Source organism: Pseudochaenichthys georgianus, chromosome 18 (genome assembly GCF_902827115.2).
Source record: "Pseudochaenichthys georgianus chromosome 18, fPseGeo1.2, whole genome shotgun sequence".
NCBI lineage: Eukaryota > Metazoa > Chordata > Actinopteri > Perciformes > Channichthyidae > Pseudochaenichthys > Pseudochaenichthys georgianus.
In genome coordinates, this window is record NC_047520.1 from 6,355,748 (window position 1) to 6,374,787 (window position 19,040).

Consider the following 19,040-nt stretch of genomic DNA (forward strand, 5'->3'; position numbering starts at 1 on the left):
GACTTAATGTTATCCTTCAACCAACCATTTTCCCATCAATCAGCTGACTGACTCTCTCACACACGCAGAAGACCCGAGACAGATCTCCACTCACGGGCTTAACCCAACTGTGTTTTTCTTCCACTGTTTGTTGTAAGACACAAGTCTTTTCTTTTTAGAAGGGCCAGGGCCCATAACCACATCCTCTCTCTCTTCTCCTCTTTCATTATCACCTCCTCCACCGGCAGCGCTCATTTTCCCACACGACTGAACAGGCTGACATGCCACACAAACAATGATGCCGCGCCGTGGCCCACCGGAGAAAATCTCACATGCGGCTTTCACACCAGCGCTTTTCAGTTTCTAGCTCCGAGCGGGAGCTTTTCTGGTTCAGCTCCGGTTTCCCTTTTCAGCTCCCGCTCTGTGCACACCGCCCACTGGCGCCCCAGAGCTGCCCTTGCTGCGTCATGACGTCACCGTTTACATCGCTGATTTGCCCCCCAACGGAAGCTCACAACAACAACAACAACTGCGTCGGGTCGATGATCGTGTTGCTTTTAATCACACGAAGCCAGAATAAATTGAATAACGACTTCTCCAACCTTATGCTTTTCTCCAGAGGGCCGTGGTTCATTGTTTATTAATGTGTTTCTGCAGCATTTACCGACCGCTGCAGTGCTGGCTGCTCTTTCACAGGAGTTTATTCTCCCGTTAGCTCCCGGTTGCGTCTATCGTTATTCCAACCCAGTTTAGATCCCACTTCCGCATTACGCAAGCATCGACGCGGGGTTACGTCACAGCCATCAACCTGGCGTTACATCCCTATGGTTACATCACTGCCTCACGCAGCACACCTGCGAAATCTGAATCTGCGGCACACCCGCGAAATCTGAATCTGTACATCTGTGTGTATACATGAATAAATACATGTGTGAGTACATATAAGTGTGTGTTTATATATATATATAAAGTATATCCATATATATATAAAACAGTATCATTAAATAATGCTGTGTGTGTATAAATGAATGAATACATCTGTGTATATTTATGAATAAATACATGTGTGAGTACATATAAGTGTGTGTATATGAATAAATGTATATATAAAATAGTATCATTAAATAATGCTGTCAGATAAATGAAGTACACAGTAATAGTCAAGGTTATATTCAATATTCTGCACTTACACCAGTTGATAAGATATTTAAAACGTCTTTTGTTTGTCCTAAAAACGACATTTGAGAATACACACAGGCTATTTATAGACGATAAAACACCAGTAATACAATCTCAGGACTCTTCGATATGGCTTTGATTACAGGATCGTTTACTTTCAGTCAACAAATCCTTTGGAAAGACAAAAACCAACTATTCAATATCCTGCTTTACCGCGACCATAGATATATATAAACACTAGATGGCTCATGGGAGATTTTCCAGCGTAGCTGACCGGCCGCCATCTTGCTACAGTCAACAGTTACTCTGATTCGCGTTATGGTAGCTGTTGTAAGGTGAGTGATCTGCACAAAAATACTCTTAACTCGCTGAAATCTTGACTGATTTACAAACGGTTTGGTTTATTATAAACATGATTAGCATGGCTATGATACAGGATGCTTGGACATGTTGAAATTGCAGCTTTTCTTTGTGTATGTGGTTGTATTTATTAGCTGGCTAATAACAAGAGGCTGTCAGTGAGACCTAGTATTACAAAGTTCACCCAGCAACTTTACACCAGTGGGAGAGGCAGAACTGGTCTTTCTTTTCAACACACACGTGCGAGCATTGTGCCTGCCCTGTCAACTGAGCGGTCCTAGTGCCCTTCGGCTACAACCATAGACTGTATATATAAAGGCTACAACACACAGGCACGCAGCCAGACACACTGCATTGCGCGCAAACAGAAACATATTTTTTATTTTTCCCTTTACACCGGAGTCCGGGACAAACAATGTTGCACATAGCTCCAACGATCCATCACACACACACACACACACACACACACACACACACACACACACACACACACACACACACACACACACACACACACACACACACACACACACACACACACACACACACACACACACACACACACACACACACACACACACTTTGTATTGTATGAGAGAGGTTCCAGGTTGAATTGAGGCGAATATTTGTAATGTTCAGAGGTTGTTGTGTTTAATATTCATGAGAATATTTGTCATTGTTCAAATGATAATAAACATTAGCATAAAGCATATTTGTCCACTCATATGTTGATAAGAGTATTCAAAACTTGAAAAATATTCCTCTAAGGTACATTTAGAACAGATAAAAAATGTGCGATTAATTTGCGATTAATCGCGATTAACTATGGACAATCATGCGATTAATCGCAATTAAATATTTTAATCGACTGACAGACCTAAAATATATACAATTTCAGAATCAAACGGAGCACTCTCATAATAACGTAACACAATCAGAGACTGGATATACCCCCCACAATGAGGAAAATAAATTACGGGCCAAAAGTTTTATTTACAAGTATTAAAAGTAAGCAGAGGACACCAAACCAACTGAGACCTGTCTGTCCGCTGCATCTACGCACTGTACAACACACACACACGCACACACACACACACACACACACACACACACGCACACACACACACACACACACACACACACTGTACCACACGCACCTACAGCTCCTAAAGCATATAATCAGGCTACAGCCGGTGTGTATTTTATTATGTGAAGCACTAAATGGTTTTTAAAAATATCGACTCTTTGTTTGTAGATATCTACTAAACTACAGCAAATAAAGACAGTAGGCCTGTTATACTGAGTGATATTGTACACACTGCTCTGCTTTCTGCACGACCTCAGAGCTGTTCTCTCTGTAAACATTGCGTCGCGATGAGAGCAGTTAATAAAAATAATATCCAGGGGATGCATGCAGAGCTGTCATTGGCTGAGATAAGTCCGGCTGTGCGTCACGACCTATGGTCACGACTCTAACCTCATCCCAATACCCCTCCTCGTCTCCTCCTTTCCCTCACTCGCGTCCCTTCCTTGCGTCTTAGCTCCGCCTCCGTAAGATGCGAGCGAGGGACACGAGGAGGTGACGCGAGGACAGAGGAGTCCTCAGGTATTAATTAGGCTGCGGCCCCACGAGGACGAATTCGGTCGTTTGCGTTACTGTTTAGTGTCATATAGACCGTTCGGCCACACGAGGACGACCGAATACGGCACTAAACGACTGAGGAAACGACAACGGGTCCCAAGGTGGATAGAAATGCATACGCCACTCTCTGGGGGGTCAAACAGCTCCGTGTGTGCGCCCTATACGGACATTTTCAGATCACTGATAGTGATTGCGCAATAGCCCCGCCTCTCCCCACCTCTTCTGCTCACCTCCGCTTACCCCGCGCCAGTGCTGAAGTGTTTCGCCACCAACAACAACAACAATGGCGGATCGCAGAGTTGCTATCGTGCTCCGGACGCTATTGACCATGCTACAGTTGTTTGTGCTACATCTACAGCAATAATGATGAGGCAATAGCCCCGCCTCTCCCCACCTCTGCTGCTCACCCCCACGTCAAAGTAAACTGCACCCTGAATTCAGATTATTTATCTTTCTCTCGCGAGTGAAGTCTAATCTGACAGGACGGAGACACGCAGCTCTGCTCACCTGCAGCTCCTCCCTCTGCAGCAAAACACACACTTCAAGTCAGATCATCACCCTTAGCTATTTTAATTACCTCTCAAACTCCCTAAACTAGTTATAAAGATGTTTATTTTTACTGTCGGCCGGGTCACTGATTACTGGATGAGCTGCTGCATGAGACAGACACTGACGCTGTCCGAAGAGAGGGAGGAAAAAGAGAGGCTCCGTGTATTTTATCATTATATTATATAGAGTCGTTATTCATTTGTTTTAAAGCTCAATAAATAACAAAGAAGACCTTTGACCGGCACTTTTATAATTTTGTCCGGAAGATTTAAACTTTAATACACGTTGACTGGCGAAAAACTCTGCCCGGTTCCCTCGGCCCCCACCGCGGAGAATAAACAGAAGGGCAACCATGACAACCATGCTTCTTCGCTGCTTTTGTGGAGGAAGTTACAGCGCCACGTAGAGGCTCCTGCATATGTACTGCAGCTTCTCCAGCGGTTGGAGCTAAACGGAGCGGTCTCGTGTGGGCAGACACTATCCGGATAATTATTGCATGTGGACGGAAGCCGTTTGCGATTGCGTTTGCGTTAATCCTATGCGTTTAGCCGTTTTCGTCCTCGTGGGGCCGCAGCCTTAGACGACGTCTGTTAATGATGACATGTGCACAGCTGTATCCCCTCTCATCGGGCTTAACTGAATAACCCCTTAGAACCGGCCCATTTCTGGTTAAATATTTATTTAAATGAATGAATCTTTCTCTTGTTAGTCAAGGAATTCAATGATGGTTGGTCCTGCTTTTGTGTTCCGTTTTGGTGTAAAATGTAGCCTAGGCAAGGCAAGTTTATTTATATAGCACCTTTCAACACAAGGCAATTCAAAGTGCTTTACAAAAAACGAAAGACATTAAGAAAATGGCATTTAAAATCAGTCATTAAAAAGAAAAGATAATAAAATAAACATTAAAAGAAAAAATACATGGGTAAAAGTTACAGTGCAGTTTAAGAAGTGAATAGTTCAATTAAAAGCAGCGGCAAAAAGAAAAGTCTTTAGTCTGGATTTAAAAGTAGTCAAGAGTTGCAGCGGACCTGCAGTTTTCTACATTTAAATAAAAATATAATTATAGTAATGTGAAAGCCTTTTAGAAATGAATTGCACATAATAATTCGCACGGAGCTGTGAGCACTTATACATGTGACGCTTTTCCACTCATCTTCCAGTTGTCGGTTTTCCTCTGTCGAAATCGACCAGCTGTGAAGGTGGGGGCGGGCTTTTATATGCGAGTAGTGAAAACACTTCCGCGTAGTCTGCTCGTGTGTGTCCTCCCTTTCGTCTCCTCCCGCACCCCTCCTCCCTCACCCCTCCTCGACTCCTCCGTGTGCATTTCAGCTATTGGGACGTCCTTCAAAATTGTGTGTCTTGATCGATTTCCGGGTCAAGTCCCGGAGGAGGGGATGAGAAGAGTCGAGGAGGAGTATTGGGATGAGGCTTTTGAAACATCTCTGTTCCCGGAAATGCATCCGCGGAGGAGCCGTGGAGGACCGTGGAGGACCCATCAGTGTATCCTCGGTTATAGCTCCTCCAGAGAGCCTCCTCGATGCTCGATCCTCGGTCCTCGAAGTGCATTTAGAGAAATGAGATGTCCTTCAACATGGCGCGCTGAAATTCATTTCCGGGTCACTACCGGAGGACCGGGGAGTCAAGGAGGGGGATTTGATGAAATGAGAAAGGGCACATCTCTTCCCAATAAAGTGGTGAAGTCCCTCCCCTTCCGGGGGACCTCCATGGGACCTTATTTCGGAAAAAGTATGTATTGAAGTCAATGGAGAGAGAAAGATTATCTTTTGATCCCGTTTGAATTGTGCAACGAATTACACATATGATGTTTGTCAATTTAAAAGAGAATTAAAGTAAATACTCAAAATCTACCCTACTTCACAAAATTATAAAAGTAGGGTAGACATTTAAATATTATCCGACTGAACACAACGTGCATTTATCTAACAGGTTCGTTTTCCACTGACCTTATTTCGAGCTATTTTCCAAAATCCTATGGAGAAATACCATTGCTTTTTTGTCGAGGGTAACCGAGCACAGCTTACTTCCGGGTTTTAGGACGCGTCACTGCACAGCTTCCAGTGGAGTAAGACACAAGATCAGTCTTGTCACCGCACCCTGCCTATTACTGCTTTCATGGCTACTGTTAAACCAGCAATAGCATTAGGGATGTTTTTACACAGTAATCACAACATGACTGCCAATGCTGGTATGAAAAAGGATTTCTTTTTGTTGTTAAAAATCCCAGATTTTTTGAGTGGAAGTCTTCCACAGCTTCTGATGAACTTGCTTTTAGAATTAACTTTGGACAGTGGAATATTTATTTTTGTCGTATTAAGGATTAAACTTTAAGCACCTAGTCCATTAAAACATCCATAAAGTGATACATCGTAACACTATGGCCACTATATGGCACTTTTGATACAATATATGCCAAAATGTATCCATTCACAAACACGACCATACACTGATGGCTGCTACACAAAGTCCCACACTCATATGAATGACTGTCATGCTCATTCCCCCCCCCCCCCCCCCCCCCCCCCCACACACACACACACACACACACACACACACACACACACACACACACACACACACACACACACACACACACACACACCAGATGGCTGTGCCTTGGTGTTCAGTATCTTGCCAAAGGACATGTGGGTCGTAGGAGCAGAGGAATTAACTGCTGTTCTTCCGATTACCACACAACCGTTTCTAGCTTATCATGTTATACCAGAAATATATGTAAAAATAATGCACTGTGTTATGGAAATCTAGGACCCAACACGGCTGGAGAGTACAAGTCAAAGTGATCAAAACAAATACATGGTGAATCGAGCAGAGCTGTCTTTTGGGTTATTTATTTGAAGCTTCAAATACATGATACAATAATAATATAGACACAGGTCTGACAGAGTATAGGATAGTCTGCCAGAGTGTGCGTAGTACAATGAAAAAGCAAAGGTTATATAGGAAATGAGTGGGAACGGGAGAAATCTGTGTTCACACAGTCACATATTGTTATTAGACACCTGGCCTTGAGGGGTAGATAGCATAACGGTTCTCAGAGCAGTGAGTGGCGGTGTGACTGTGTGAGTCTCCCAGCTGTGGCCTTGAAGGGCTTGAGAATAAACCCAAAGTAGAGAAGAAGAAGAAGAAGAAAACAGCACATGACATTTATGAGAAGCATTTGGTTTAAGCATATAAGGATATCAATACAAATTTCCACTACAACTGTCATTTGTTTTTATTTATAGAGAGTGTTTTTATGTTATCATGCGTGGATGTATTCTTTGAGATGTCTTTGTACAATTGCTGTCACAAACTTTACAATGATCAGAATACAAAATATTTAAAGAAACAAAACGGTCTCTTGTGTGATGTTTTGCAATTTTGGAAAGTGTATCAGACAATCTCAGTCTTTTTTATGAAAGTTAATCATAAAATAACAGTTTTATATTTATAGTTTGTATGTTGTAATAATCTTTGTTGTAAGACTTGAGGCCACAGTAATACTAATGTTTACCGAAATCTTATTAGGAAGGACAACATGTTCCGTTATTAAATTCACAAAGAATGCAACCGAACTAGCCACTTCTTTTATCATAGGGGCAATACATATCAGTCCTACTGCATTCAAATAAATTGTTACTCAAGTACAAGAACAAAAGTATTAGCATCAAAATATACTTAAAGTAACAAAAGTAAAAGTACTCATTGTGCAGATCGGCCCCTTTCATGTATATGATATGTTTTGATTATAATTATTGATGCATTAAGTGTTATCAAAGCTGGTAAAGATGCCGTTTTAATGAGTTTGTATACTGCAGGGTAGCTTGTGAATTTACTCCAGGTGTAACTAAAGTCTGATTTAAGTGTTGATTATATTTCAGATCATTAATCCAAATCTGCAAAGTAACTAGGTATTAAATAAATGTAGTGGATAAATAGTATACTATTCACCACTGAAGTGGAGTAAAAGCACAAAGTAGCATACAATGGAAATAGTCAAGTAAAATACAAGTATCTCAAAATTGTACATAAGTACAGTGCTTGAGTAAATATACGTAGTTACTTCCTACCTCTGTGAGTACTACATCTCAAAGTCTGTGTTAACTGTCCAATGCAACTGTTCCTTTCACTGACAATACAGCCTTTAGAAGAAAAAAACATGGGAAAAATAGAAACTCATATCCCACGTGGCAAAGGTGTCATGTCACAGATTGTGTGACAGAATATTTTATTTTTTATTTGATATATCATTCCATTAGTCGACCGAAAAATAATCTCTTCTTGCTGCCCTGTGGTGAGCAGATTTTATAACAACTGAGGTCGACATCAACTAGGCTATTCATTTTGAGCATTCAGTCAATATTATATTCTAATAGTGTTGCTCTTCTTAGTTATTACTGATCAAACGGTCTTGTGTTTCACTGCTCTCTCTGTATCGTCGATGCACAGCAGCGTCCTGAGAGAGAGATGGTTATTTTTATATCTGCTGATCAGCCGAACCGGAAGAGGAAAACGCATGGATTAGTGTTTACAACTCATATCATCCTAGGTGAACCCGGCATCACCCTGTAATTTGACCCATGTAATTTGAATATTTTGACTGATCCTGCATAGGAAATCTTATAATACAGGCCCTTTTTGACTTTCTTTGATGAGGACTAAGGGGTTGTTATTGCGGGCTAGCTGCTGATATCTGTCGCAGCGTCGGGCCACCCACCATCTGTGGAAGTGGGACAAGGGAACATATGGCACATTCAAGGCTACTGACGCTGACCATTATTTATAGGAAAGCATTGGATATGAGTATCACTCGATAAAATAAAGGGCTGTCGTTAACATACAGTGGCCTGTGTTTTGCAATGCCACAGTGATTTGGATCAGAGTGTTTGCATTGGCTACATTGATGCGCGACGGCTTGACCACGGGAACTTAATCCCCCTTTTGACGTGTCTGCGCCTCGGTGAACAATGGTTGACAACCGCTACGCAACGGCTCTGGTCATCGCCTGTGTGCTGAGCATACTGGCCACCGTGTATCTGTCAGTGGCCATCGGGACAAAGCACTGGTACCAGTACAGCAGCCCCACGGTGCGCGGAGAGGCTAACGTGTCCGATCTACGCTCCCTGTATGAGGAGTTCATGGATGGGGAGTTTGACGAGAAAACCTACAGCGACACCTTGTTCCGCCTCAACGGGACTGTGGGCCTCTGGTGGCGGTGTGTGATCGTCTCTGCTCACTGGAACAAGGAGCAAGGTATGTCCTTATCTCTCAAGTCAGATGAGTCGTCCTAGACAGTATCTCTGTGAAGTTTCACAAACAAAGATGCTCTTTGACTTGAAGCCTCACCTTGTTTCAGGTATGCCACTCATTCCCAAACAGGTCGGAGCTGTATCACATTTGGAACAAGTAACGTTGTGTAGCCTACCATCACCTTGTGTCACATTTAGACAAAATACAAATTGTCTGTCTTTGAGAAATCTTTGAAGGTTTTGGGGAGTTTATTTCTATTAGGGATTCTCTTTTTATGAAGAACAAAACATAAAGAAGTTACTTAATTAAAGTTGCTCAATTAATGAAATATGTCCTCATCTATTTGACAAAATCTTCCCAATTTTCAAATGTTCCCTTGCTCCCTTAACAACGTTACTAAAGTCGGGACCTCAGAAGCTTTCTAGCTAACAATGTTGAATGGAAGAAGTCTTCACACTTCCTGGTTCCACTGTCACAAACTGTAAATCAAACTGGATTAAATTCCTTTTTGAAAGCCAGTGAAAAAGAAAGAATCCCTGAATAATCATAGTCATGGGCGGTTCTAAGGGGGGGGCAACAGGGGCCAGTGCCCCTGTAACATCCAGCTTGGACTTCTCTGTGGCTTCCCTCCAAAAAGATGCACCTATGATAATGCAATGTATTTATTTTATGTAAGTGTTCCAGCTAAAACTGGGCTGTTACCTGGGCCAAAGTTAACCGGGATGGGGTTTCTTTCAGTAATGTAATTTAATAACTTTAAACTAAGTTACTGAAACAAGTTTGTGACTAATACAATACCAAGAAACATTAAGAAATACAATAAAAACACATTTTGGCTTTATAAATGAGGAATTTATAACCCCAAACACCTTTCAATGTTCTGTATCCTGGGCAAAAGTAACAAAAATGGTAACTCAACTAAAATTGAATCTAAGTCATTGACTTAAATTTGACCAGAACCGCCACTGATCATAATTTATCATATAGCAAGATGGATTAGGCAATGGTTCCTTATATTTGAAACATTTAATAATAAAGGCGAAGATGTTGTGTAGAAGAATGAAAGTGAACTCTGTGTATGACCCTCAAATTGTATGAAATAATGTCTTGCATTGATCTAATTACCACAGATATTCTCAATACAGGCCTCCCACATCTCGTATGTGATTTGAGTATACTTGGAGTTTCGGTAAAAAATCTCTGTGTATGTTGTAATCCATCCAGATGCTGTCAGATCTGAATGTTTATGACTTTATGACTTTACATTCTTGCTGTTTGCGTCAAAACCTCTTTCAGATGCCAAGATGATGCTGGAGTGTCGAAGCTTCAGCCTACCTCAGCAGTTCACTCCCAAGTATAAAGAACCAGGCAACCACAACAGTGGAGAGGACATGCTGCGCACCTGTGAGTTCAGTCTTAGCATGTTCATCTAAATGGATAGGTCGCCTGAAGCTGTAAAAACTAGAATCACATTCATTCTCGAGTAGTGCGTTTATTCGGACCCAATACCCGCTTTCACACCGCAGGACTTGCGGTACTTTAGTGCCGGCACTAAAGTACCGGCACTAAAGTACCACGGCACTAAATCCGCCAGGGGGCTAGTGCCAATCGCATTCACACCGCAGTACTTTCCCTGAGGCACGATTACGCTGACGTCACTTCGTCTTCTTCTTCTCTGGGTTTACTGGCAGGCCGCAAAACCACTTCACGGCGAGTACAACAAAAAAACGAGAGAAGAAGAACTACACGGGGGGAGGGGGTATAAAGCCCATCCGCTGTATGAGGCGTTTGTTTACTTTCCGACCTCAGACATGATGGAGTTCATAAGGGTAATTTACAAATAAAATACCCCATTATAACAATGGACTTTATCTTTATGTATTTATTATATATCACCCCCTCAGGCTGATTTTGGAAAAGGACATCAACCCTTGTTTGGTGTTTTTCCCTTATTTATCTAAAACAAATGACATGATAAATTACTTGTGTTTGTGTGTGTAAGACTTGTGTTTCTGATAAATTCAACCACCTGTCTGCTCTCACATTCTTCTATTCTGCAAATTTGGGGTGGGACACAATAAATAAAGCTTCGCCAGTTTGTTTGTTTTATTGCACAGTCAAGACATAACAATAACGGCATCATGCTGTTCCAGGTGTGTCGTATGCATGTAAATTGAAGTTAAATAACAGTGTGAAATGTAAAATAAAGTGTAAGTAGTTTCAAAACAATATAACAGTGGCAATATATATAGCAGCAGACACGCCTTAGTGCAAGTTAGGTGTCAGTATTTTTACCCGGCATCCGTGTGCACTGTGCACGATTCCCAGCTCAAGTAGCGAACATCGCTCAAAACATTTGGAGTTGGGAACTGCTTTCTGTAGAAGATGCTGCATCCCGTCCTTGGAGTAAATTGCCAGAAGCGCCGACACTTCCTCATCATTCCACCGCTCCGGTGTTGTAGTACGTGTGGTCATAACTGCTTTAAAGTACAAAAAAACTACTCGCTCAGGTGTGGATGTGGTTTTGTAGCGAGGAAAAAAATGGCTGCCTAACAAAACAAATTCAGAGTCTAACGGGGCGTGGTTTGCAATTCGCCCAGCCAATAGAAATAGAATAGAAATTGGCACTCTTTTGTCACCAGGTTCGTACCACCTCGCTAGCAGGGACTAAAAAGTACCAAAAGAGTTCCAAAAGAGTTCCCGGCACTGAGTAGTCCCGGCGGTGTGAACGCGACATTATTGGTACTAACGGAACTAAAGTACCAGGGAAAGTCCTGCGGTGTGAACGTGGCTATTGGGCATGTTTAATAATACAGTGTCTCCAATCAGGGCTGTTTTTTCTAGAAGCTGAGTGAATTATGACTCATATATGTTTGTGTCTATGTGTAGATTTGTGGAGATGCCAGTTTCTGCTGCCACTGGTGTCCTTGGGTCTGGTGGTGTTGGCGGGCCTGACTGGGTTCTGTGCCTGCCTCTGCCGAAGCCTCACCCCCATCCTTGGCATAGGAGTACTTCACCTGCTGGCTGGTAATACCCATTCAAAGATACCAAACCACTCATTAGTAAATGCTAGATTTTACCGTATTAATCACCCAATTGGTTAATGTGTGCGGAACTACATCTGTAATTTGAGAGTTGCTATTATGTGACTGTAATTTGAGATTGAACTGATGTCCAATATTTTGGTTTCGAGGAGTCAGAGGCCCCAGTTCGAATCCTAGTCTCTTCCGAAAAAAGATTGGCTCAAAACTGATTTGGTTTGAGTCTAACTAACCAGTAACATACAGTAAAACAAAACAAAAGCAATCATTTTATATTCCTGAAGGTTTTTTAAGGTATAGAGTAAACGGAAATAAGCGTTTACAGCCATGATAGCTTGACTATGAGGATATGATTGTAAATGTCAGGATGCTTTAAATAGGAATGATTACGTTGTGATAGTGGCAGATGCTTTGATTATCAGCTATACAGAGAATTGTTGTGTTCTTCAGCTCACTGTTTTAATTTTATTGCAAAAAGACGACATTAAAAACAACACATTTTGTGCCCTGCAGGGCTCTGCACTTTAGCCACGGTGTGCTGCTACCTGGCGGGGATGGACCTGCTCCACAGGGTTTCGATGCTGCCTGATAAGGTTGATGGCTCCTTGGGCTGGTCCCTCTACTTGGCTCTCATTTCCTCACCGCTCCACATGATGGCCGCTGCGTTGCTATTGTGGGCGGCACGTAGCCACAGTCAGAATTACTACCGCATGACCGCCTACCGGGTGGCATAGACTGACATTCATCTCAGTCCCTCTGCAAAGTTGAAATTCATACCCCTCTCTGTCACCAAGATGCATTTTATATCGATCTCACGGGAAAAGGATGTGGGTTAATCTGTACATGTTGACCTCTGTGGGATTAGAGTGCATGTCATTTATAGAAATTCCCCTATCTGCTGCATTAAAAGATTTGATCACTCTATGGGAATTAGTTTGAAAAAGGTCAACCAGAAAGAGTTACATATATTTGCTTCAATTGGAAATGGGAAATTAATTCCACCAATAAATTGTTGATATTGAGTACGCAGCTCCATCACTTAAAAATAAGATGAACACAACAGGAAACAAATCCTCAAATTAGCCAGATTTATGTTAATAATCAAGCGATAAAAGTATGACTGAAACAGATTCAACTCACCCTTTGTAATTATTTGACCGACGCATGCACATTACATATTTGCTAATGTTCACAGCTAGTTTCTTGCCCTGTCAAGTTAGATTAAAGGGATGTTGCTGTGTCCCATTGTTCCAAATACATCACATATTTATTACATTATTAAGCGTATATTAGACCAGATCCTACTGGAATTGCAACATCAGCTATTTAAAATGAGTTTTGGAGATTTAATCCAACAAAAACAAGGGTTGAGCATTTTAAAACACAACTCTTTAGCAGGATGGTCTCAGATGTAATTGATACTATAAAGAATATGACATACAATAGTACATCATGTATAGTATATTAGGTTTGTGTTGGGGATTTGGGACACACTGTTCTGGATGTGACTTTCAAGTCTTTACATCTCTGGTCACACCCAGAGTCAGGAGGTTGTGGTTGGACGTTCCCTTTTGTTGTACAGCAGGTGTACTGCTCCCACTCTGAACTGGTTCCTCTGGGACTGCAGCAAGACACTCATCCATACGATATGTTATTATGACTATTCTGCGGTTGTGCAATCAGTTTCTTACTTTTCCTGCTTCAAAACATAGTTGGCATCTATGAAGAGTACAGTAAGAGAGGCTATGACTATTATGTATATATGCTTCGAAATATACGAAAATAAATAAATCCCTTTTTTTAAGTGACATTTATTTATTAATGGCAATTCAGACTGTGTTTGTGTTTATAATTTGTTACCCCAATGAATTGTTTTCTTTGCTGTGTTTTTTTAAATCATTTTTTGACTGATTTTGTAGTTTTTTGTAGAAAAAAATCTAAAAGGTGTATGGTTTTGAACATAGTAGTGGTTTCCAACTATTAACTGTTTGTTTTGTTGCTTTTACATGCTCATATATATTGATTTCCCTTGTGAATTCAGCTGTATTTGTTATTATTTATTTCAATTCTATTTGTTCCTTCTATTTCTAATTTGTTACTACCATTTCAATTCAACAGGATTTAAGGGAACCAGTTAGTCCCCTGTTAGGCATTATGAATGTACTTAAAGGCCATATTGTGATAATCTAAAGTATTCCTTTGCACTTAAATTATTCTTGAACATATCCTGAAAGTTGCTGTAGTTGTAAGTAGTGCATTTCTATTTTTTGAAGCGTCCTACAAATAAAACAAGTTTAGAAAAATATATTACCTGGAAAACTATGCTAAATGTTTGCAGATATATAAGTTACCACAAGCTTCACGCTTTCAGAAAAGTCTGTGAAATGATGCACTGTGTGTGGTATGATGGATATTGTGATAAACCAGATTGTATTTTGCATTTTCAGCCTTTTAATTGAAGATATTGTTCTATCCCTGAATCCAGCATTAATATATCAGTAATTGTCCATGTATGACTGTGCTTTTGTGAAAAGTGAATGTGTTGTCCTCTCACCAGTTTTTGAGCTCAAACGGTTAATAACTGTTCACTTAAATATCATGTGTGAGTGTAAACGAGTGTTCACATGCGTGTTCCAAGCAACGTTTCAATAAAAGATTTTGTAAAAGATTGTTTATGTCACATCATTCTCATCATGGCGCTTGATTTAAAAAGTCCATCCTCATTCCTCTTCCTCTGAAGTGAATTCCTGTACATACGATTCCTGCTCCTGCTCTGTTTGCACCCGGATAGAAGGAATCATCACGCGCCTTTTTCTCGCCAGGGAGAGAGCGATGCCCTTCTCGTAATAAGCACATTCATTGATGAAGAAAGGGTAAAGAGGTTCTTTGCCTTTATACGGCAGAGTTTCTCCTGAGAAAGTCTGGAACAGTGGGTCTCCAGGGTGGAGCAGGCAGAAGTCTCGGTCCTGTGGGGAGGAAAAGCAAATTAGGGTGATAGCTAATGAGCAAAACCTGGGAGATGAAACATTTCCAGGGCAATATGCACCACTTTGTGAGGATTTAAAGCTGTAAACAATGTGTTAAAGCTATAGGTCCAAGCAAGCTGGATAATGAAGTTCTTGACGCAGAGGAAAGAAAGGATATATGATTAAAAGGACTTTGAAGAAGAGGATTTTGTAGGATAACTGTAGACTAAATATAGCCAGCAGACAATAAGTAGGTTTTTAATTTTATTTTTTCAGACATATCTTCTGAAGTGAATTGAAAACAAAAAATGTTTTCTTAAAAAGTTGGACAGACTCCATATTCTGTCAACATAATAATAATAATAATAAATTGGATTTATATAGCGCTTTTATAATACCCAAAGACGCTTATAATACCCAAAGACGTTGGACCCAAAGATCATTCCTTCCATGACGCCAGATTGTCGGAACGATTTGAAAACACAATCAGGGTTCTCTGTTTGTTAGTAATGCCCTCCCTGGTTGTGTGACCTAATTACAAAAATGAAATTATGTGTAGTACTAGTGACACACCTCACTGACTCACTGGGAATCTGCCAAACACCTGACAACAGAAAGGCTTTTATTCATGCCAGTCACAGATGACGACAAAGCATTTTTATCAGGCACTATTATACTTGTATCTTAATCCACCAAATACTATTTTCTATAGTTTTTTTTAGACGATCAGAGAAAATGTGATCGACCTTTCACAGACGCGACTTTTTCCATCCTCACATCTTATTCATACTGTCAGTTTCTGTTTCTATTTGAAGATAAATCACATACATTTTCACATACAAACATGGATCAGCCGTCTTTATATAGGAATGATTGGCAGTTGTTGTAATGTTGTATTCAATATCCTCACTTTCAATAATACGTTGTACCATCAGTTTGACATTTAAAGGTTTGACAAAAGGGTTACATTTTAATTAATGGGTGCACTGTTTCCCATAAAGTTGGAATCATTTAGTTTTCAGACACATTCCTCTTTGTATTCCTGTTTCATTTTCACTGTGATATGTTTGGAAGAGATTGATCAATAAAGTTTTGAGACCATATATCAAGAATAAATCACTTTGTCACATTCATTTCAGGAGAAGAGGTAAAAACGTATTCTATTCTTACTTTATGGGCAACAGTGTATATCATTGTGAACCAGTGATGAGGTTTTTCCTGAAATACATATTTTTTTAACTCAGTAAATATTACTTGTGCCTGATGTGCGCTGGCTAAGAGACTTTCGAGGTTACGTCGGCAAATCATAACTATAAACTATTTAACAATTCAAATTATAACAAGGTGTTGCTGTGAAAAGAAAAATATTTGATGAGCCATCCTACAAACTTCCCCAGTTGAGTTCCTGCTTAAAAACTATTATGCTTACTGGCAACGTGCTTGAGTCATGCTTTTATAATCAACTATAATATTATTTAACAATGATGTCTGGGAATCATCAGCTTTGAGTAAATATTAGCTTTTGTAAAAAATAACTAACACAATCCAATTGCCAGCTGCTAATGTAAGTAGATTTGCACTGGTATGTTTCGAGCATCATGCGGTTTCATGATTGCTCTTTTGTATGAAGCCATTTTACAGGAAGGACTACACCCTGTCGGAAACAATAGTCCTGTACTTGGCTTCATATTTCATACAACTGTACGGAGGCTCAGTCACTGGTACATTTTTATATACAAAGCCATGCTAGGGAAACTTCCATCTTATATCTGCTCCCTGATCTCTCGGAGAATTGTAAGTGGCTACTGCCTGAGATCGACTGCTGTGGTTTTATTAAATGTGCCAACTGCTAGGACTGTCTTAGGGAAGACAGCTTTTAGATGCGCAGCTCCTCTGTCTTGGAATAGTCTGCAAATTAAATGGAAACTGAACAATCTGGTGCCACTAAATGTTTTTAAAGCTCGGTTGGATGCTAGTCAATCGGAAGCTATTGGTACCTATTTATGTGGATAATTATGTAAATGATGCTGGATGATGTCCTTTTATTGTTCTATTTATGTTTTTATGTTTCATGGGGAACTACTTGAGCAGGTCTCCCTTGGAAAAGAGATCAATGATCTCAATGGGATTTATCTGTATAAATAAAGGTTTGAAATGAAATGAAATGCCAAGGCCACCTTACCCACAAACACAATTCATTATCCAGCTCAGGACAAAAGGCCTTTCTTCTGTGCTAGTCATACATTAACTGTCCTGTATTTAAGTGTTAGGCTAATTGTTTTTTTTTTGTAATCTTTTGTTATTGTATCCACTCCCTGGTCTACTTGGTTATACAAGATTTGGTTATACAAGATTAGGCTATACTTAAATCGGACAAAGAGCAACTGCTTTTATTGATGCTTCAAGCTCAAAATAAGTCCATACCTGGAGTTGAGGATGAATGGCTGCCGTGATGGTGCGCGTTTCCCTGTCTCTTGGGTAGTCGATGTGTTTAACCATGGAAAACACCTCCACAAATCCTCCTTCAAATATAGTACCTGAAAAGAAACACATTTGGGAGTTTAGAACAAAACCAAAAGGGGCTTAAAAAATGTCAATGTTTTCAAGACTTCACCTGAGTTGAAGAAGCGGACCCAATCTAGCATGTTCTGTACGCCAACTCTCATCGCCGTATAAACGTTTGACCTCACAACCCCGTGGGGCTGGGGGCCGATCTCCATGGCTGCAGAAAATGGATTCAAGATGAGAAAATGATCCAGCATTCAAACTATTGATATTGGAAAAATGATACACTTACCAAAGCCATGTTTTCCCACTGAATCGAGGGAATAGGACTCTTTACTGGAGACATCGAAATGGATGAACCTAATTGGTACATCTGGCATCTCCCTCTAAAAGATGACATATTTCACTTGTCAGTCGAAAACAAATCTCAGTTCTTGGTTCTATCTTTTAGTTTTAGTTGTTTGTATTTGAGTGTGTAGGAGCTGCTTGCCTGCAGGTGTTTGAATATGTGCAGGCAGATCCAGTCGCAGTCGGAGTATGCAATGAGGCACAGGCCCATGTTGGCGGTGGTGTTGTGGAGGTCGCAAACAAGATCCACCGCCGCAGGACTCCCTTTGGGACCCAGCATGCGGTTCAGTTCTAGGGCTCTGGTAATCTCGTAGGGTGCAACGTCTGACACTGGACCGCTGGGAGACAGAGAAACAATCAGATCTCGCCTCATCACCACAACTGTTGGAGCATCAACACCCCCACCCATCACTTTACTTGAGGGTGGCGCGGGTGAAGCAGCGGTTGAGGTCGGTGTCGACGTATCTGCGGCACTGCAACATGGCCCTCGGGTTGGACAGCACCATCACCACCGACACACGCTCATCCTCCTCCTCCTCCTCCTCCTCCTTCGTCACTTTCTTCTCCATCTTCAGCAGCTCTCTCACTAAGTACACCCCGGACAGCTCGTTGCCATGGGTACCGCCGCACACAGCAACCCGGGGCAACCTTGGCAAACACTCCAGCTCGTCCACCTCCATCTGAGTGACACATTAGAGATACAGTACTGGCGGCACATGCACAAATTGTGATTTCTCCGTTTATACACCATGTGAAAAGCCAATACATGTAACCTGGTTTCACTCAGCGGGAGGCACATCCAGCGTTAATGTCACTGGGTACATTGTAGACAACTTTAACACAAAGCAGAGATATTGATTTGTGGAACCTTACCTCGCTTGCTGGAAACTGTACAGATGCAGTTCCTGCTCTCAGCCCTAGAAATGTACTCTAAAAGCAGCACTGAGATTAATAGTCTCTTTAAAATCTCTTAACTTGAGGTCAGCTCCACAATCACCAATAAGAGAGGAAATGAATGACGCTGCACCGTACTGTACATCTTACCCAAACCACCCCTCTCCCCCTGCTGTTTACCCTCTTCCCACCTCTCCCAAGCTTTCATGCAGTTTCACTGATTCAGCATTCTCATCTCTCTCCCCTGTACAGGCTGCCTGTTATGGAAACTCTCACCGTCTCTCTACCACCACTGCACTGCACTGCACT

General features: G+C 41.2%; 2 protein-coding genes across 2 annotated transcripts; one reads left to right on the plus strand and one right to left on the minus strand.

Annotated features, from left to right (window-relative positions):
- Nucleotides 1-8,193: 8,193 nt before the first annotated feature.
- LOC117464102 (claudin domain-containing protein 1-like) lies at nt 8,194-14,671 on the plus strand. Its single transcript, XM_034106646.2, has 4 exons — nt 8,194-8,980; nt 10,274-10,381; nt 11,867-12,004; nt 12,532-14,671. Exons 1-4 carry the CDS (start codon nt 8,695-8,697, stop codon nt 12,750-12,752), a joined length of 753 nt encoding a protein of 250 aa, XP_033962537.1. The 5' UTR covers nt 8,194-8,694; the 3' UTR covers nt 12,753-14,671.
- Nucleotides 14,672-14,696: 25 nt separating this feature from the next.
- Nucleotides 14,697-18,784, minus strand: LOC117464103 (N-acyl-aromatic-L-amino acid amidohydrolase (carboxylate-forming) B-like). Its single transcript, XM_034106647.2, has 7 exons — nt 18,711-18,784; nt 18,255-18,517; nt 17,980-18,175; nt 17,782-17,875; nt 17,599-17,706; nt 17,409-17,521; nt 14,697-14,984 (listed from the first exon to the last, which is right to left on the minus strand). Exons 2-7 carry the CDS (start codon nt 18,515-18,517, stop codon nt 14,739-14,741), a joined length of 1,020 nt encoding a protein of 339 aa, XP_033962538.1. The 5' UTR covers nt 18,711-18,784; the 3' UTR covers nt 14,697-14,738.
- Between the last annotated feature and the right edge of the window lie 256 nt (nt 18,785-19,040).